The sequence below is a fragment of the Hyperoodon ampullatus genome (assembly GCF_949752795.1).
Source record: "Hyperoodon ampullatus genome assembly, chromosome: 3".
Taxonomy (NCBI): domain Eukaryota; kingdom Metazoa; phylum Chordata; class Mammalia; order Artiodactyla; family Ziphiidae; genus Hyperoodon; species Hyperoodon ampullatus.
In genome coordinates, this window is record NC_136916.1 from 83,490,264 (window position 1) to 83,512,001 (window position 21,738).

The window sequence follows — 21,738 nt, forward strand, 5'->3', positions numbered from 1 at the left end:
CTTAAACATATCTGTGAAGTCCCTTTTGCCATGTAAGGTAACATATTGACAGGGTCTGAAGATTAGGGCATGGACATCTTTGGGGGAGCCATTTATTCTGCCTAGCACCTCTGTAGTACATCTTTTTCACATGTAAACACTTCCTCTACCTTTTGAAGGCATTACTCCATTTTTCATAAAATATATTATGAATCTTTTATAAATATTTTCATAGGAGTCATGTTTGTTTCATTTGTCTAGCAGACATGTTATTTGTCAAATAACAAGGTGGGCAGTTTTTCCTCGGCCCTCTTAATACCTATTTGAATATGTTAATACCTATTTGATCTTTAGCTGGAAGGACGATTGTGTGCACTGGCGTTCTTGTGTTAGAGAAGGACCGCTTCCCTTTCACTGGTTACTGAAGTCACCGAGTCCCTGTTGTTAGGGTATGCAGTGTGGTTGGGAGGCAATCTCTTAACACCTTTATGACTAATTCCACTGTTTGGGTTATGGAAAGTATCTTCAGAGGTCTTAAAGATTGTTGACCAAGAACCCTATTTTCAGTGGTTACCCCATTTTGGTATCTTTCTGCATTTTAAATGAGTGTTTAAATGGGAAGGTAGGGTAGGGAAAATCAGTTGCTACCAGTTAGTGGTTCTCTTTGCTTAGCATTCTCCCTGGATCAATTGCTTTCTATTTTCCTTCAATATGCTCCCAGCTCTCCTTATATTGCTTGATTCTAAAGTAATCTGCACTGCTGAAGCTCTGTCTCATGTTCCCGAGTGTCCTGCATGTACTCTGTCTTCATGGTAACAGCATTCTTTCCATGCAACTGTCATGGGAAGAATGTTGTCTGCCCCTGTTCTTTTGCTTTCAGTGCAACTTGAAAACAGATAGTCTACTGTGCAGACATAGGCAGGCATGCTGCTTCCTGTTCAGCCTCACTGAACTTCTTCTGGGGAGTAGGAAGAGCACCCTTTTAAATCACTTAATGCCCACGGTCAGGCAGATTAGGTTAACAAAAATACTTCTAGGGGCTTCCCTGGTGGCGCAGTGGTTGAGAGTCCGCCTGCCGATGCAGGGGACACAGGTTCATACCCCGGTCCGAGAAGATCCCACATGCCGCGGAGCGGCTGGGCCCGTGAGTCATGGCCGCTGAGCCTGCGCGTCCGTAGCCTGTGCTCCGCAGCGGGAGAGGCCACAACAGTGAGAGGCCCACGTACGGCAAAAACAAACAAACAAACTTCTAAACTATAAGGAGTTAAATGAATATAAGCTTTGTTGCTGTTTTCACCTATTGTTATTATCAAAAATCTTAATATGCACTTCTGTTTCATCTCTGCTCCAGACTCACCTTGACGTTCTGGAAAAAAGCGTGAACCCCAAGCAGGTCTACTTCCGTCAGGAGGTTCTCTGCCAGACACTAGGAGGGAATTCATGTCTATTGGTGACCGTCACTGCCATGCCCGAATCTAACAGCACTGACCACCTGGAGCAGCTCCGTGAGTAAACGGCAGACCCTCTTCTTTGAAGATTTGGTGGTGAGGGTGGGGGTCCTCAGAGTCTTGGAAGCACTCTGTCCCTTGGTGATCAGAAGCTCCATAAAGCGTTGGGGACTGGTCTACCTTTATAGAAACCCAACTCTTCTTGATATGACAAAAGGGTAAATATTCATGTTGCTCTGTTATCAAAGGGAGAAAACAATAAATTGCAAATTGTCAGAAAGATGAAATGACTTGTTGGAATTGAGAGCAGTTTACAAGTGACAGTCACTTCTGCTAAAACAGAACCAGGACTGGAAAATGAATCACATTTTGCAACTTCTAATCCAGGGACTTTTCTCACCATGCTCACTCCCGTTATACTACGCTCACGGTCAGTCAAGGTTAGGAAAGGAAGGAAGTTGAGGGTTGGAGGACTGGCTGAAGAATTCCCTTGATGACCTGGATTACAGTTTGGATCAGAAGAGCTGACAGTGTGGAGGAGGCTCTAGCCAAGAACTGTAAAACCAAACTAAAACACACAGGCTTACACACACACACAGACACACTCTCACAGACACACAAATGCCCATTTAATATTAGAGTCCTGAGCACAAATGTGATTTGCTTGTAACCAACCAGCTTTTTCTTTTTTTTAAACATCTTTATTGGAGTAAAATTGCTTTACAATGTTGTGTTAGTTTCTGCTGTATAACAAAGTGAATCAGCTATATGTGTACATATATCCCCATATCCCCTCCCTCTTGCGTCTCCCTCCCACACTCCCTATCCCACCCCTCTAGGTGGTCATAAAGCACCGAGCTGCTCTCCCTGTGCTATGCAGCTGCTTCCCACTAGCTGTCTGTTTTACATTTCATAGTGTATATATGACACTGCTACTCTCTCACTTCGTCCCAGCTTACCCTTCTCCCTCCCCGTGTCCTCAAGTCCATTCTCTACATCTGTGTCTTTATTCCTGTCCTGCCCCTAGGTTCATCAGAATCAGGTGGGTTTTTTTTGTTTTTTTTATTGCAGATATATGTGTTAGCATACGGTACTTGTTTTTCTCTTTCTGGCTTACTTCACTCTGTATGACAGACTCTCAGTCCATCCACCTCACTACAGATAGTTCAATTTTGTTTCTTTTTATGGATGAGTAATATTCCATTGTATATATGTACCACATCTTCTTTATCCGTTCATATGTTGATGGACACTTAGGTTGCTTCCATATCCTGGATATTGTAAATAGTGCTGCAATGAACATTGTGGAACATGTCTCTTTTTGAATTATGGTATTCTCAGAGTATATGCCCAGTAGTGGGATTGCTGGATCATATGGTAGTTCTATTTGTAGTTTTTTAAGGAACCTCCATACTGTTCTCCATAGTGGCTATATCAATTTACATTCCTACCAACAGTGCAAGAGGGTTCCCTTTTCTCCACACCCTCTCCAGCATTTATTGTTTGTAGATTTTTTGATGATGACCATTCTGACCGGTGTGAGGTGATACCTCATTGTAGTTTTTTTTTTTTTTTTGCGGTACGCGGGCCTCTCACTGTTGTGGCCTCTCCCGTTGCGGAGCACAGGCTCCGGACGCGCAGGCTCAGCGGCCATGGTTTACGGGCCCAGCCGCTCCGCAGCATGTGGGATCTTCCCGGACCGGGGCCCGAATCCGTGTCCCCTGCATCAGCAGGTGGACTCTCAACCACTGCACCACCAGGGAAGCCCTCTCATTGTAGTTTTGATTTGCATTTCTCTAATGATTAGTGATGTTGAGCATCCTTTCATGTGTTTGTTGGCAATCTGTATATCTTCTTTGGAGAAATGTCTATTTAGGTCTTCTGCCCACTTTTGGATTGGCTTGTTTGCTTTTTGATATTGAGCTGCATGAGCTGCTTCTATATTTTGGAGATTAATCCTTTGTCAGTTGCTTCGTTTGCAAATATTATCTCCCATTCTGAAGGTTGTCTTTTCATCTTGTTTATGGTTTCCTTTGCTGTGCAAAAGCTTTTAAGTTTCATTAGGTCCCATTTGTTTATTTTTGTCTTGATTTCCATTTCTCTAGGAGGTGGGTCAAAAAGGATCTTGCTGTGATTTATGTCACACAGTGTTCTACCTATGTAATCCTCTAAGAGTTTGATAGTGTCTGGCCTTACATTTAGGTCTTTAATCCATTTTGACTTTATTTTTGTATCCGTGTCAGGGAGTGTTCTAATTTCATTCTTTTACATGTAGCTGTACCATTTTCCCAACACCAGTTATTGAAGAGGCTGTCTTTTGTCCATTGTATATTCTTGCCTCCTTTATCAAAGATAAGGTGACCATATGTGTGTAGGTTTATCTCTGGGCTTTCTATCCTGTTCCATTGATCTATATTTCTGTTTTTGTGCCAGTACCATACTGTCTTGATACCTGTAGCTTTGTAGTATAGTCTGAAGTCAGGGAACCTGATTCCACCAGCTCCGTTTTTCTTTCTCAAGATTGCTTTGGCTATTCGGAGTCTTTTGTGTTTCCATACAAGTTGTGAATTTTTTTGTTCTAGTTCTGTGAAAAATGCCATTGCTAATTTGATAGGGATTGTATTGAATCTGTAGATTGCTTTGTGTAGTAGAGTCATTTTCACAATGTTGATTCTTCCAATCCAAGAACATGGTATATCTCTCCATCTGTTTGTATCATCTTTAATTTCTTTCATCAGTGTCTTGTAGTTTTCTGCATGCAGGTCTTTTGTCTCCTTAGGTAGGTTTATTCCTAGGTATTTTATTCTTTTTGTTGCAATGGTAAATGGGGGTGTTTCCTTAATTTCTCTTTCAGATTTTTCATCATTAGTGTATAGGGATGCGAGAGATTTCTGTGCATTTATTTTGTATCCTGCTACTTTACCAAATTCATTGATTAGCTCTAGTAGTTTTCTGGTAACATCTTTAGGATTCTCTATGTATAGTACCATGTCATCTGCAAACAGTGACAATTTAACTTCTTTCACGATTTGGATTCCTTTTTTTTCTTTTTCTTCTCTGATTGCTGTGGCTATAACTTCCAAAACTAGTTGAATAATAGAGGTGAGAATGGGCAACCTTGTTCCTGATTTTATAATAAATGGTTTCAGTTTTTCACATTTGAGAACAATTTTGGCTGTGGGTTTGTCATATATGGCCTGTATTATGTTGAGGTAGGTTCCCTCTATGCCTACTTTCTGGAGAGTTTTTATCATAAATAGGTGTTGATTTTTGTCAAAAGCTTTTTCTGCATCTATTGAGATGATTACATGGTTGTTATCCTGTAGTGTATTAATATGGTGTATCACACTGATTGATTTGCATATTGAAGAATCCTTGCATTTTGGGGATAAACCCCACTTGATCATGGTGTATGATCCTTTGAATGTGCTGTTGGATTCTATCTGCTTGTGTTTTGTTGAGGATATTTACATCTATATTCATTAATGATATTGGCCTGTAGTTTTCTTTTTTGTGACATCTTTGTCCCGTTTTGGTGTCAGGGTGATGGTGGCCTCATAGATGAGTTGGGGGTGTTCCTCCCTCTGCTATATTTTGGAAGAGTTTGAGAAGGATAGGTGTTAACTCTTCTCTCAGCGTTTGATAGAATTTGCCTGTGAAGCCTCTGGACCTGTTCTTTTGTTTGTTGGAAAATTTTAAATCCCAGTTTCCATTTCACTGCTTGTGATTGATCTATTTATATTTTCTGTTTCTTCCTGGTTCAGTCCGAAGGTTGTGCTTTTCTAAGAATTTGTCCATTTCTTCCAGGTTGTCCATTTTATTGGCATATAGTTGCTTGTAGTAATCTCTCATGATCCTTTGTATTTCTGCAGTGTCAGTTGTTACTTCTCCTTTTTCATTTCTAATTCTGTTGATTTGAGTCTTCTCCCTTTTTTTCTTGATGAGTCTGGCTAATGGTTTATCAATTTTGTTTATATTCTCAAAGAACCAGCTTTTGGATTTATGGAACTTTGCTGTTGTTTCCTTCATTTCTTTCTCATTTCTTTCTGATCTGATCTTTATGATTTCTTCCCTTCTGCTACCTTTGGGGTTGTTTTGTTCTTTCTCTAAATGCTTTAGGTGTAAGGTTAGATTGTTTATTTCAGATGTTTCTTGTTTCCTGAGGTAGAATTGTATTGCTATAAACTTCCCTCTTAGAAGTGCTTTTGCTGCATCCCATAGGTTTTGGGTTGTCATGTTTTCATTGTCACTTGTTTCTTGGTATTTTTTGATTTCCCCTTTGATTTCTTCAATAATCTCTTGGTTAATAAGTAGCATATTGTTTAGCCTCCATGTGTCTGTATTTTTTACAGATGTTTTCCTGGAATTGATATCTAGTCTTACAGCTTCATGTTTGGAAAAGATACTTGCTAAGATTTCAGTGTTCTTAAATTTACCATGGCTTGATTTGTGACCCAAGATATGATCTATCCTGGAGAATGTTCCATGAGCACTTGAGAAGAATGTGTATTCTGTTGTTTTTGGATGGAATGTCCTATAAATATCAATTAAGTCCATCGTGTTTAATGTATCATTTACAGCTTGTTTTTTCTTATTTATTTTCATTTTGGATGATCTGTCCATTGGTAAAAGTGGGGTGTTAAAGTCCCCTACTATGATTGTGTTACTGTGAATGTTCCCTTTTATGGCTGTTAGCATTTGCTTTACGTGCTGAGGTGCTCCTATGTTGGGTGCATAAATATTTACAATTGTTATATCTTCTTCGTAGGTTGATCCCTTGATGATTATGTAGTGTCCTTGTTTGTCTCTTATAATAGTCTTTATTTTAAAGTCGATTTAGTCTGATATGGGACTTGCTACTCCAGGTTTCTTTTGATTTCCATTTTCATGGAATATCTTTTTCCATCCCCTCACTTTCAGTCTGTATGTGTCCCTAGGTCTGAAGTGGGTCTCTTGTAGGCAGCATATATATGGGTCTTGTTTTTGTATTCACTCAACCAGTCTGTCTTTGGATTGGAGCATTTAATCCTTTTACATTTAAGGTACTTATCAACATGTATGTTACTATTATGATTTTCTGAATTGTTTTGGGTTTGTTATTGTAGGTCTTTTCCTTCTCTTGTGTTTCCTGCCTAGAGAAGTTCCTTTAGTATTTGTTGTAAACCTGGTTTGGTGGTGCTGAATTCTCCTAACTTTTGCTTGTCTGTAAAGGTTTTAATTTCTCTGTTGAGTCTGAATGACATCCTTGCTGGGTAGGGTAATCTTGGTTGTAGAATTTTCCCTTTCATCACTTTAAATATGTCCTGCCACTCCCTTCTGGCTTGCAGAGTTACTGCTGAAAGATCAGCTGTTAACCTTGTGGGGGTTCCCTTGTATGTTATTTGTTGCTGTTCCCTTGCTGCTTTTAATATTTTTTCTTTGTATTTAATTTTTGATAGCTTGATTAATATGTGTCTTGACATGTTTCTTCTTGGATTTATCCTGTATGGGACTCTCTGTGCTTCTTGGACTTGATTGACTATTTCCTTTCCCATGTTAGGGAAGTTTTCAACTATGATCTCTTCAAATATTTTCTCAGACTCTTTCTGTGTTCTTTTTCTGGGACCCCTATAATTTGAATGTTGGTTTGTTTTTTGTTTGTTTGCTTTTTTTTGTGGTACGCAGGCCTCTCACTGTTGTGGCCTCCCCCGTTGCGGAGCACAGGCTCCGGACGCACAGGCTCCGTGGCCATGGCCCATGGGCCCAGCCGCCCTGCGGCATGTGGGATCTTCCCAGACCGGGGCACGAACCCGTGTCCCCTGCATCGGCAGGCGGACTCCCAACCACTGTGCCACCAGGGAAGCCCAGTTGGTGTGTTTAATGTTGTCCCAGAGGTCTCTGAGAGTGTCCTCAATTCTTCTCATTCTTTTTTCTTTATTCTGCTCTGCAGTGGTTATTTCCACTATTTTCTCTTCTAGGTCACTTATCGGTTCTTCTGCCTCAGTTATTCTGCTATTAATTCCGTCTACAGAATTTTTTATTTCATTTATTGTGTTGTTCATCATTGTTTATTTGCTCTTTAGTTCTTCTAGGTCCTTATTAAACATTTCTTGTATTTTCCGCATTCTATTTCCAAGATTTTGTATCCTCTTTACTATCATTACTCTGAATTCTTTTTCAGGTAGGCTGCCTATTTTGTCTTCATTTGTTTGTTCTGGTGGGTTTTTACCTTGGTCCTTCATCTGCTGCATATTTCCTTGTCTTGTCATTTTGTTTAATTTACTGTGTTTGGGGTCTCCCTTTTACAGGTTGCAGGGTCTTAGTTTCCATTGTTTTCTGTGTCTGACCCCAGTGGGTGAGGTTGGTTCAGTGTCTTGTGTAGGCTTCCTGGTGGAGGGGACTGATGCCTGTGTTCTGATGGGTGGGGCTGGATCTTGTTTTTCTGGTGGGCAGGGCCACATGTTGTGATGTGTTTTGGGGTGTCTGTGAACTTAGTATGATTTTAGGCTGCATCTTTGCTAATGGCTGGGCTTGTGTTCCTGTCTTGCTAGTTGAGTGTCATGGGGTGTCCAGCACTGTAATTTGCTGGCCTTTGGGTGGAGCTGGGTCTTAGCGTTGAGATGGAGATCTCTGGGAGAGCTTTCACAGATTGATATTACATGGGGCTGGGATGTCTCTGGTAGTCCAATGTACTGTACTCCGCTCTCCCACCTTAGAGGCTCAGGGCTGACATCAAACCGGAGCACCAAGACCCTGTCAGACACACGGCTGAGAAGGAAAGGGAGAAAAAAAGAAAAAAAATTATTAAAAAAAAAAATAATAAAAATTAAAAAAAGGAGAGAGCAACCAAACCAATAAACAAATCCACCAGTGATAACAAGCGCTAAAAACGATAGTAAGATAAACATAAAAATCAGGAACAAATCAGTCATAGACAGCAGACCCCAAGTCTGCAGTTGCTCCCAAAGTCTACCGCCTCAATTTTGGGATGATTTGTTGTCCATTCAGGTCTTCCACAGATGCAGGCTATATCAAGTTGATTGTGGGGATTTAATCTGCTGCTTCTAAGGCTGCACGGAGAAATTTCCCTTTTTCTTCTTTGTTCACACAGCTCCTGGGGTTCAGCTTTGGTTTGCCCCAACCTCTGCATGTAGGTCACCCTCAGGCATCTATTCCCACCCATACAGGATGGGATTAAAACAGCGGCTGACTATGGGGCTCTGGCTCACTTATGCCAGGGTGAAGGAGGGGTATGGTATTTATACTTGTTACGTGGGGCGAGCCTGCGGCAACAAAGGCCAGCGTGACGTGGCAACAGCCTGAGGCGCAGTGTGTGTTCTGCTGGGGAAGTTGTCCCTTGATCATGGGACCTTGGCAGTGGCGGGCTGCACAGGCTCCTGGGGTGGGGTTGGGGGTGTGTGGATAGTGACCTGTGCTTGCACACAGGATTCTTGGTGGCTGCAGCAGCAGTGTTAGCATTTCATGCCCGTCTCTGGGGTCCAAGCTGATAGCCATGGCTTGCGCCCACCTCTGGATCTCATTTAGGTGGTGCTCTGCCTTCTGCGGGCAGACAGGGAAGGAATCCCCTGTCCTTGCGCACCCCGAAACAATGGTCTCTTGCCTCTTAGGCAGTTCCAGGCTTTTTCCCAGACTCCCTCCCGGCTAGCTGTGGCGCACTAGCCCCCTTCAGGCTGTGTTCACCCAGCCAACCCCAGTCCTGTCCCTGGGATCTGACCTCCGAAGACTGAGCCTCAGCTCTCAGCCCCCACCCACCCCAGCAGGTGAGCACACAAGCCTCTCGGACTGGTGAGTGCTGGTCAGCCCCGATCCTCTGTGCGGGAATCTCTCCGCTTTGCTCTCTGCACCCCTGTTGCTGCACTCTCCTCCATGGCTCCAAAGCTTCCCCCCACCGCCACCCCCTGTCTCCGCCAGTGAAGGGGCTTGCTACTGTGTGGAAACTTTTCCTCCTTCTAGCTCTCTCCCAGAGGTGCAGGTCCCATCCCTATTCTTTTGTCTCTGTTTTTTCTTTTTTCCTACCGAGGTACGTGGGGATTTTCTTGCCTTTTGTGACGTCTGAGGTCTTCTGCCAGCGTTCAGTAGGTGTTCTGTAGGAGTTGTTCCACATGTAGATGTATTTCTGATGTATTTGTGGGGAGGGTGGTGATCTCCGCATCTTACTCCTCCATGTTGAAGGTCCCCCTGCTAGCCAGCTTTTAAAGTTGGCTCCTGATGTAGTTTTGGACCAAGCAGAATAAGGAATACTTTTCATTAAGGAAAAGTTTGGGAGATGAAAGAAAAGACTGGGGAATAAAAATCTAGCTAGTTTTTCCAGATGCAGCCTTACCTGATGAAGTGCTAACTGCATTAGGTGAGTCTTTGGTGGATAGGAAATGTAATTTCTCACAGTTCATCAGCATATGACAATGAATGCTTAACTATCCGGCTAATCAACAACCGATTATCCCATCTGAATTAATAAGGCCTTAAAATGCTTTAATGAATGATATGGGATTTTCTAAAAATTCTCTTATGTGTTTTATGCTTTTGAGAGCAATTTCTGTAATCGTTGCCAAGTCCTTCCCTTGCAAATGAGAAGTTCTTGGAAGTTAGAGACAGTAATCCTTCCAGGGCAACCTTCATAGAACAGTAATTTATTTAAGAAAGTAGATCTATGTATGTCTTCATTGTGCAGGCTCAGTTTCTGAATAGGAGCTGAGTGGTACCCAGTGTGTAATTATGACATGGAGCTGCCTCTGCTTTTGCATTTTTATTTATGCTGACAATGGTGCTTTTGTTGATATTATAACCACAGAGATCATTCTTACTATAAGGAGAGGACCTGAAACATAGTAAAAGCCCCTAAATAATTTGGCACTCCAAAATAGTTCACTTAAAAAAAAGAGAAAAAATATCTCTTAGCACACCTTCATATGAATCAAAGGAGGCTGTTTTCTGCTTATGGTCTAAGATTGGTAATAATAAATGTATACTCTTGATTCTGGTGTGGTGATTCTGGGTGGTGGTGGTGAGGTGTCTGGAAGCAGGACGTTGGTTCTTGTCATCTTTGAAGAAATAATTCAGTAAAGAGACCAAGATTGTGAAACAGATAAAGCACTTATTAGAAGCAAACCACACGGGCAAACTCGAGGAGTGAGTTGCTCCCAATAATGGTGGCTTAGATAGCTTATATGGGGGCAGTCTTCTGGGTTTGTCTCTGGCCAACCATCTTGCTTGTGCCCATATTTGGCCCGACTCGGGGTCCTTCCTGGTGGCATACACATCTCTCAGCCAAGATGGATTCCAGCATGAAGGTTTCTGGGGGGTTTGACAGGAGATGTTGTGGACTGGTGTTTCTTTCTCCCTTTGACCCCTTCGCTAGACTGAGGACCTTCTCTGTGCATGTGCAAGCTGGGAAATCCCCTTGACCACAAGAATGAAAACAATGTGGTTGATTTGTCTTTCACCCAATCAAGACCTGATGCTCCTGCTAGTATCTTATGTCGAAGTGTCAACAGGGGACCGGTTGCAGCTGCTCAGCCTGGGGCCCACCTATCTTGTACCTCCTTCTCATGCATCATTACAGTGTTCTGTCTTAAACGTGTGCCAACATGTCAGCAGTTGTTCATCTCAAGATGGGCAGGCATGGAGAGGACCCAGAAAGTGGTGAAATGAATGCTGTTCATTTTCTTTTGGGCATAATTGACTTGCAAGTGACAATCGTTGAGCTGAATCCTGAGGAGAAAAGACTAATGAGGGATGTCATTATAGGTGTGTCAACTGTACAGTTGCACAGGTCCCATGCTTAGAAGGGCCTTGAACTTCGTTTAATGTTCTTCTGTCACCAACTTGAAAATCTTAAAAGTTTTGAAGGAGGCTTTGCATTTTCATTTTGCATTGGGCCCTCACATTGAGTAGCCGGTCCTGGGACTAATCTAAGGTCATTTAGCTAAAAAGTGAAAAGGCTAGTGTCCTTCCCATGCTACTATCCTTTACTGCTAAGTATACAAGAAGAGTTCCAACCTATCTTGCACATACTCTGAAAGTCTTATGTGTTATCGGTTATGTAGCTGATTGGTATCTTTCATAATGGGGCTGAATTCAGGAGTCTCCGTTTTTACAAATGAGGTAAGTGGGGCTCAGGGAGGTTAAATACCACAGTCAGTGGTGGTGCCTGATTTCTGATTTTCTTTTTCTGATTCCTGGGTCCATACACACAAGAAATGTGCTAACGCAATCATCAGAACAAGTATTCAGCATCACTATTCAGGTTCCTCTGTGATCCAGAACTTCCTCTCCTCCCTGTTCTGTGTCCTCACACTATTGCAAGCTAGTTTAGTTGTTAAAGCAACTCACACTAAATTGACCACAAATGAATGTATTACCCTCTTCTTGCTCACAGTGAATTTTATTTTCCTCTCCTAACCCAAAGGAAGCATTTTCATGGTGGATGTTTCAGACACTGTGGCAGGAAGGAAAGAGGGAGGGAAGGTTCAGAACCTCCAGACCTCTCAGATCCCAGCACAGAGCTGAGATTGCATATCTTGGCCCTCAGTGCTGGGAACATAGTCCCAGACGGGCTGCAGAATCAAAAATTTGTTTAGCAGGTTTCAATACATACCTGAACCCAGGCCATTGCTGTGTTTCTTTTAAATAAATAAATAAATAGATAGATAGATAGATAGATAAATAAATAAATAAACATAAAAAAAACACACAACATGAACATCACCTACCCTCCAAAATGCAATTATACATGCCTATAAATCAGAAATGAAACCACTTAAGTTTCTTCGAACCGCAAAATATGATGCATTGTTTTAGGACAAGAAAATAGCAAATGAGTCAGCAGCTCAAGACTCTCCTGCCTCCAAGCTTCCCTGCAGGTGAACTTCAATTGTCTTACCCACTTCCTCCCTCCTAGGGACCAGGCCAGCTTCAGTTTGCAGTTGTATTTAGCCGTGATTTGGCTAGTTTCCGACTCAGTGGCTGCCAGTCACCCCTCATAAGGAGGTTTTGTTCACTGAAGGACTTTCTTTCCACTGTGCAGGATTATCACTTCAGTTTTATTTTGGAACCCCAGGAGATAAGAGCATGGCTACGGGGCCCTGGGAGAAAGCCCCTGCTGGAGACTGATTCCCTAGTGGTCTGGCCTAAAGTCTGACCAGGGGATTGTTCAGAACAGTTTATTGATTACTTTTAGTCCTTCCTAGGGTCTGGGCTCCAGAGAGTCTCCTGGAAGGATTGATTTGGTTTGATTTATTTTTCAAAAGCATTTTTAAAAAAAGATACTTTCCTGGAAACATTTAGCCTTACCTTCTTGATAAATATATTTCCGGTTCAGTAGTACCCAGATTTGCCTGGCATATGCTTTATTGTTCTCCCGAGAATTGAGGGCGGGTACCTTCTCACAATGGTCCCAAGAGAGAAGGCACACTTTCCACTTGGAGATCTGAGCCCTCAGTGCCAAAATGCTGGCAGGTCACCAAGAGCAGAGTCACTTTCTGCCCTTTTCAGTGGGACAGTGAAAAGGGAATTTCTCTGAGAGATCGTCATTGATGGCATAATGGAAGAAACATGATAAAAGGGAGCTGTTACCAAAGGATAAACGGCTCATCCTAGCCTCAGAGACTCTCAGTGGATGAGGCGTTGAGGAATTAGAAAGTCCAGGTCCTTCTTAACCGGTAGGATTCCAGAGGTCAAAGGAACCCTGGACTTTTGAAGTTTGCAGAGCAGAGAGTAAGTGAGGAGTGAATAGAATCCAGGAAGATGGGATACAGGCTCCAACAGGTTGGAATAGAAGGCAACGGATGAGCAGGTCTGGGGGTAGGTTTGGTAGGCAAGATCCATCCAGGATGTGGATTCTCGTGCTACTACTAGACTACTCTCCATTGGTTAATGGTGTTCTGGCATAATTGCACTTAGCCTAGTTAAATCCTTTCACACGTTGTATGTCAAGAAGTACTTTGATTAGCAGAGCCTTTGAATATGCAACTTCCAAGTAAAGAGTTGAGAAGTCATATTTTCTTTAGTTTGTGTACTCTTCAGGAATGGTGTATGTTTGTGTGTGTGTGTATGCACGTGTGTGCTTTTTGGATTTGAACTGAGAAAAGATACTGAATTTACGCAGAACTAGAGAACAATTGAGAAAGAAAAAAAAGCCTTGGAGTGGGGAGCATTGTTTCCTTAAACCCTAGTGGAGGTGGATGAAAACCCTAGAAGGGAGAGTAGTTCTACCTTTACCAAGGCTCAGCCATTCTCCAACTCAGGCCTGCTTCCTGCTTTTGGCACAAGTGCTGCCTTTGCTGTCATGGGCCTCCATGTACTTGTCATTATCTCCAGTTTGCACGTGGCCAAGGTAAGCTTCACTAAGTGTGAATAACCAGCCTGAGGCCCCATGGTAAGTGATTACTCAAGGAGGAGACCCCAGGTCTCCACCCCACAGTTCCAGAATGTCCCCCCCCCTTAGGGTCTGCTCTCACTGGGAAATTCCCCAGAAATGCACACAATGCAAACACACAGCTTATTAAAGACCATCATCATTTTGTTAAATTTTCTATTTTCTCCCCATTTCCCCCATCACCTCACATTTTCTGTTTTTTTTTTTTAATCTTTTAAAAATTTTGGTTTGTTTTTTTGGCCACGCTCTGGGGCATGCAGGATTCTAGTTCCCCGAACAGGGACCAAACCTGTGCCCCCTGCAATGGAAGCATGGAGTCTTAACCCCTGGACCACCAGCGAGGTCCTTCACATTTTCAGTAACCATTTCAGTCCAGGGAAAGTTGAGTTCCTTTTTAGTCTGGGGAACTACATCTCTGTGATGGATGCTTCATTTTTTTCTCAGGAGCATTTTTTGCTCATTCTTTTCCCCTTTGGATATCTATCCATACAGACCCTGTAGCAGTATTGTCTTGACCACCCTCAAGAACGACCTGAGAGGGGAGCTAATTTGTGGGAATTTTCTGACGGCAAATGTCATTCTCTTGTTAGAAACTCTCATTCTCCAGGTGAAGAGTGGCTGACCGACTCACTGACTGGTGAGAAGCCAAGAAACAACAAAGGTGGATGGAAGGGGGCTGGGTCTGCTGTTTTTGCCCTCAGAGACACCTCCACCCTGCATTTATTGTAACCTGAAGGAGCAGAGTGTAACCTTCCTGTGTCTCAGGAGGTGAGGTGATCTCATGGCACTGCCTCAGCCTCCTATGGCTCACATGCTGTTCTTTCCAGGGGGCCTGAGGTGGAGGAAGCAAGAGGCTGTGTTTGCAGTTGTGAAAGAATACCTTTCTCTTGTTCTTTTTCTTAAAAATATTCTTAGGAAAGCAGTGTTCTATTCAGCTTGACATTATGCTAAAAGCTTTTCCTTGGAAGACAATAGCTGTTCTCAGAAAAAAAGATTTACACGGAGTCCCGAGGGTGTAATGAGCTACCCCACGGCACCTGCCTCGGGTTGGGAGTTGTCACTTGTAAGTGGTTTTAAATTAAAACGCAATGGAAAAATAAACAGTTACAGAATTCCCCTTTTGGCTTCTTTGCGAATCATTTTCCATCCTCTCTGGCCTTTGTCTGTTTCTGAGACACCTGATCAGGTATGAAGAACAGAGCTTTCCCGTGGCGAGAGGGTGAAGGGACAGTAGTGATCCAAGGAAAACAGAAAGCCAAAGTGGAAACCGCTCACTCCTGGGAATTCCTGTTTCTTTTATGCCCCCACCCCCAGAGGCACGTGGAGCCAAGTATTATTAAGGGATCATTGAATTCTAGAGCTTAAACATCCGTGAAGACTATCGAGTCCAGATTCCTCAATTGCTAGTGAGGGATTGAAGGTCAGGAGCATGAACTGACCTGTCTCGGTCACCTTGCTGATTGATGGCAGATGGGGTTCTAGATCTCAGACCTCTCGTCTCCTGGTTAAATCATGTGCTTCTCTTTTATTTGTAAAGCACTGCTTCTGAGAAATGTTAGAACTAAAAAAAAAAAAAAGAACTACAAGAGTATGAAAAGACCTCTCTATGGAAATTTTTAATAAAAGGATTTAGAATTAGAAAAACTGAATTGTACCCTTTTCTTGTTTTGAGATTTCCATCTCTTCAGGCAACCAGGGCTAGGAACCATGAATACAGAGATGAATAGTATGTGATCCTAGTCATTGAGACACCCATGATTGACATCGCGTGTGTGTGTGTATTTGTGTGTGACAGTCATGTTAACGGGTCATTATGGTACAGCAAGTTATACCAGAACAAATTTCAGTGGTAGCACAGAAAAGAGAGCATTTGTCTTCATGGTAGAATCAAAGGGGAACTGGTAACCACGAGGGGAAGCTGTGTAAATCCCGTGTGCACAATGATCCTATATTGACAGCTTTGCTTTCAGAGAAACCTCAGTGGAGAATCCCAAAACCATTTAAAGAACTATTTGAATCTTTCTTCAGAAAACATGAAAGGGGGAGTATGTAAAACCCATTGAAACCATCGTAAATTCATCTTTCCTCCTCCTCTATCTTACTGTTATCCATCTGCACACACAAATAGTGGTTCACAGTAATCCCACCTTTTTTCAGTACAACCCCTCAGAGCTATGACATTTAGACCAGTTGAGTACCTCCTTTTTACTTCCCATTTTGGCCCAGTCACTCCAAGAAAAGGAAAGTTAAGAATTCTTTCTCCTTCCAAGGCTGGTTAGAGGGGATGGGAAAAACTGTAAAACCTTACAGTTGAATAGGTTTGCTTATACCCAATCACGTAGTTTACTCTTACAAAGTTTTTACATACTATATCATTTTGTCCTTATAGTTCCCTTGTGAGTTGAGGAAGAGTGTAATTATGACGCCCATTTTATAATGATGAAACTGAGATTCAGTGCCAATGCCATATGATCTTCTTGTTGAAGTCAGACTGCTACGTGCAGAGAAATGGAGGAGTGTCTTTTCCAGTAGGAAAATAGCTTTTGCAGAGACAGGGAGACCTGGAAATGATGCTGTGAACATCTCAGGGTGCCAGGACTACAGGATGGTAGATTGATTATAGGGTCAGACCATAAGGTGGGAAAGGTAATTTGGGCTGAGTGGTAAAGAACCTTATTTTTCATGTTACTTTCTCCTGAAGGCAGTGATGAGCTAACAGGATGTTATTAAAAGGAGAGAAATGACAAGATCAGATTTGTTTTGGAGGAAGATTTTATGGCAGTAATGTGGGGGAAGTCTGGAGTGAGAACACGGTGACATGTTGCCCAGCACAGAGGAGTTCTTAAGTGCTTAGCCCCTAGATTCAGACTCACTGGGGTTCTAATCTTGACTCTGCCATTTAGCAGCTTCATGACCTTGGAAAAGATGCTTCAATACTCCACACCTAGGTTTCCCCATTTATAAATTGCAGATAACAGTAGTACCTTCTTCATGGGGCAATCTGAAGCTTGTAGAGGACTTAGAACAGTGCCTGGCACATAGCTGATTCACTTTGTTACACAGCAGAAACTAACACAACACTGTAAAGCAATTATACTCCAATAAAGGTGTTAAAAAAAAGAAAAAAATGATAACAACTGTTACTCCTCTATCTGGACGATGAGGTTCCCAAGGAAGATAAGTCTATGGAAATGGGAGGGAAGGGTCTAAATATAGGTGACATGTCTAAGTTACAAGTGAGAGGTCTTGGCGATTGATTGGGCATACGGATAAAGGGGAAGGAGTTGAAGTATTTCTCCTTGGGGTGATGGGTGCACGGTTTCATGCCAACAGAAGAATATATGAGAGAGTAAGACTGTGGTGGACGGATACTGAGTTCAGTTTCGGGAATGTTCATTTCCAGAGGCCTGCAAATTATATAAGAACTCAGGCTAAACATAATTATAAAGCCAGTATCCTATAAAATATAATCTATTTCAGAGGGAAATAAAACAAAGTTTGCATTACCTGAATAATTTTCTCAATTAACAAGGATACTAAAAATTGACTCTAAGTGGTTACTGTAGCAGAAACATGTAATATATTGCATCAGAATCAATGCCAAACCTTCTGTCCTATAAATATGTTCATGAGATATAACAATTTATATCTTTTTAAGGGAATTAACTGTTTACAGAGTGTTTACATGTGATTAACTGTTCCACACAACAACTCTGAGGTAAAGAAAAAAAAGAATTGCGTTTATGGTCTTCAATTTTCGATGATAAAATTGAGGCCCTAAAAATTCCTATGGTTAGTAAGAGTAAAGCTCAGATTTATCCCCAAACTCTCTGAATCTTAAGCCTCATAATCCTAACCCCCAAATTCTATGACGTCTTTCAGCTGTGTAGTAATGAGAGAAAATCCTTTATCTTCGAGATGCAATTCCCTATATGTAAAAATATTTCTTTATACTACAAGTAATACGTTCTAGGCTTCTCCAATGTGTGAGTACACATGTGGTCATGTTAGTATTAATAACCCTTGCAATTTTAGTAAAATCTAAATCTTACTGCCTCTGCAAGACCCTGCATGCCCCTCTGTTTTGTATGTTACCCCTTTACCACTTTGTACCCTCAACCACACTAATCTTCTTTCTATTCCTTGAACATAGCAACTTTATTATATCCCCTGGGCTTCTGCATTTGCTGTTCCCTCGAGTGGAATACTTGTCTTCCATAACTTGGCATGGTTGATTTCTTCTTGTCGTATATTATCCTAGCTCAGATTGAGGAAGCCTTCCCGGGTCACCATATGTAATGTTCCCTCACTCAGAACCTCATTATCACATACCTTGTTCTGTTTTCTTCATAGCCCCTATTACTGGGCTCCATGAGGGCACAGATTATATGCTGTATTTTTTCACTCTTGTATCTCTGGGAACGAACAGTTCCTGCGCAAAACTGGTGCACACTCAATATTTATTGAGCAAATAAATGAAAACTTTGCATCTATTCTTGCTTCTCCTCACAATCAGGGCCTTTAAACCTCTCTTGAAAAGTTACTTCTTTCCTAGGTATCTCTTGGGGTACCCACGGGTAGCCTCAATTGTACTCATAAAGTAGCCATTGGTTACAGTCACCCTTATGGGCCAGTCCATTCTTCCCTGATGCTTAGGCTTCTTCTGGTGGTTGTCTGCTGTCCTTGCAGCTACTAAAAGGACTCTTGCTACTGCCATTGCTGGGTTTTCAGAGAGTTGCTGGATTTCATGTAAAGACGGGTGGGGGGGGGATGGATTAGCATTCTCCAAAACCCTGTACCACACCTCAGTGTTGCTTGGCACCAAAGCTCCCTAAGTTTCCAATGAAAGAAGCTCCTTCTTCACAGCCTGGGCAGGGACCAGATGACAACCCATGTCTCCGTTGTTCCGATGTTTTTCTCTCTCAGAGTCCCTGCAACTAAGACATGAAAACCTAACCCAAACTCCTCACTTGTCTTCTAGCCTCAGATGCAAAGGCTTCTCTACCTACCAACACATGCTCTGAAGTGTGGGTCACCACCAACCTGCCAGTTCCCAAAATAGTCAAACTCAGATTACCAGGCTGTGCTAACCAGATTGTACTGTGATTCATATATTTCATGGAAGCCTCACAACATGACCATGAATTTGTTATTAAAATTACCTATCATTTTAATATAACAGGACAATACATTTTCTTGTTTATGGATACTTAACGTGTATAGAAAAAGTATAAAACCGTGCTGAAAAAAGATAACACCAGATTCAAAGTAGTGATTCTGTCTGAAGATGGAGGAGCAGAAAGGGAAATGGGTTTTAAATCTTTGGGGGCGTTTGTATTTCTTAAAGAAAAAGAGTTCTAGGGAAAATACAACCAAAAGTTAACAACGTTTAAATCTGGATGGGTAGGTACCTGAGTCTGTCCTATTATTTTTTGAGCGTCTCCAACTATATTCGTAATTCATGAGTCTTCCTACCCATGAACATGATATACCTCTCCATTTATTTAGGCCTTATTTAATTTTTCCCTTTAGTGTTACGCAGTGTTTAGTGTAAACTTCTTATAGGTAATCTTTAGATGTATCCCATGTATTTCACTTTATTTATTAATTTGGTTGTGTGGGGTCTTAGTTGCAACACGTGGCCTCCTTAGTTGCAGCAGGCAGGCTCCTTAGTTGCGGCTCATGGGCTCCTTAGTTGTAGGTCACCGGCTCCTTAGTTATGGCACGCAAACTCTTAGTTGCAGCATGCATGTTGGACCTAGTTCCCAGACCAGGGATCGAACCCAGGCCCCCTGCATTGGGAGCAAGGGGTCTTTTTTTCTTTTGAATTTTATTTTATTTATTTTTTATACAGCAGGTTCTTATTAGTTATCCACTTTGTACATATTAGTGTATACATGTCAGTCCCAATCTCCCAATTCATCACACCACCACCACCCCCCCGCCACTTTCCCCCCTTGGTGTCCATGCGTTTGTTCTCTACATGTGTATCTCTATTTCTGCCCTGCAGACTGGTTCGTCTGTACCATTTTTCTAGGTTCCACATATATGCATTAATATACGATGTTTGTTTTTCTCTTTCTGACTTACTTCACTCTTATGACAGTCTCTAGATTCATCCACCTCTCTACAAATGATCCAGTTTCGTTCCTTTTTATGGCTGAGTAATATTCCATTGTATATATGTACCACATCTTCTTTATCCATTCGTCTGTCGATGGGCATTTAGATTGCGTCCATGACCTGGCTATTTGTAAATAGTGCTGCAGTGAGCATTGCGGGGAGCACGGGGTCTTAACCATTGTGCCACCAGGGAAGTCCCCCATGTATTTCACTTTCTGATGCTATGGTAAATGATAATTTTTAAATTTCATTTTTTTATTGCTAGTATATGAAAATACAATTGATTTTTGTGTTATCAACTTTGAGTCCCATGACTTTGCTGTAATTTTTACTTCTAGTAGCTTTTCTCGTGTTTCTTTCTTTTTCTTTCTTAATTTTAGCAAATAACTTATGCAAGTTGTCTGTGGATAAAGACAGGAATTTTTGCTTGTTTGTTTTACATTTTGTATCGTTTTCTTTTTTTTGCCTTAAAATACTACCCAGGAACTCTTAATATAATATTGAATAGAAGTGGTAAGAGGAGATATTATTTACCCTGTTTTTGATTTCCCCAGAGAGTCTCTCATGCTTCCGTTGGTAAATGGATGTCTCTTCTGATGGTTTAACATCAGAAAAATGACCAGACAGTGAATTTCACTTGGGGTGGAGCTAGAAGAGCTTAGCTAGATAGAAGGCTTGGTAGGCCTGAGAGTAAAAGGCCCAGAATACTTCACCCCACCCCACTTCCAGACAAGTTCCCGCTCTGGGCCATCCTGTCAACAAAAGTAGAGTTGTTCCCTATCGCCTCTTTTATGGAAATAGCTTCAGCCGAGATTTCTCCAGTTGGAACTTTCCCTAACCATGCCCTGAAGGATGGGTCTCTCCTAGTGACAATTCAGATGACTTAAGTTGAAAACTCTTCTGCAACATGAACCTTATAGAACAATCTAGTAGATTTACTTGGAAAATTATCTCTTTCTTCAAGAGATGTAGCCTAAGGAGTCTTACAGGATCACAGAGAAAAGGAACTTGGGGAAAGATGTGGTACTTCCTTTCATTTTATAGGTCTGAGGAAACTGAGGCCTATAGAGAAGGAACTTGCATAGAGTAACATTAACTAATTAGGAGAGCCAAGACCTAAATCACGTTTAGTGTGATGGTTGTTCTTCTAGTACTCCTTTTAGTGTTGATAAGATATTTGACATACTGTAAGGTAGGTTGTGTCAGGGCACTTGGCTTTTGGATAAAATAGACATAAGATCTCAAACAGACGTTTGAGTAGGTGGCATGAGCCAGGCATTATGCTAGGGAGACCTAATTAAGGATTCGGCAGTAGATGAAGGGACCCTGCCCTAGAGGAGCACTCAGTGGAGGAGAAAACCATAAGATTATCCAACGCATTGTGACTGGTGGTGTTAGAGAAGAGACCTGTGAACCGAGTAGGCATTGAGGAAGGAATGGGGAAAAGCCTCTGGGGTCTGGGGTTCTGGCAGTCTCCATTCTAGTATCCTCGTAATCCGTACGTAGGAACCAGGAGAGCATCCTGGCCCATGATTCGTGGGTTACCATGGGCAGGACCTATAGTGCTTCCTGAATCAGGGTGTGAAGCGTTGCCTGATGGGTGGTGTCTGTTGATTTTCTGAGGCAGTCCTTTCCTGGAGAGATGCTTGACCTCTGACGTCCTGGCACAGTTCTGCTTTATGACTTCGTAGCAACAGTAGCAGCTGATGATGACGTTTGTGAGGCACAGAGTGGGGGGTTTTACATAAGTGGCCCTTGTGGGTCAAGGAGTGAGGAATAAGAGTTGAAATAAGTTCGTGTCCTTGGAGGATT

The 21,738-nt window shown here is 42.1% G+C and overlaps 1 protein-coding gene across 1 annotated transcript in view; it reads left to right on the forward strand.

Moving 5' to 3' along the window:
- LOC307049543 (cytosolic carboxypeptidase 4-like) overlaps positions 1-1,492 on the forward strand; it is a gene marked incomplete at both ends in the record, with an annotated part of 109,411 nt that extends 107,919 nt beyond the window's left edge. The window contains 1 exon segment of the mRNA XM_079699103.1: positions 1,331-1,492. Within this exon segment, the coding sequence (XP_079555229.1) occupies positions 1,331-1,492 (162 nt within the window).
- Between the last annotated feature and the right edge of the window lie 20,246 nt (positions 1,493-21,738).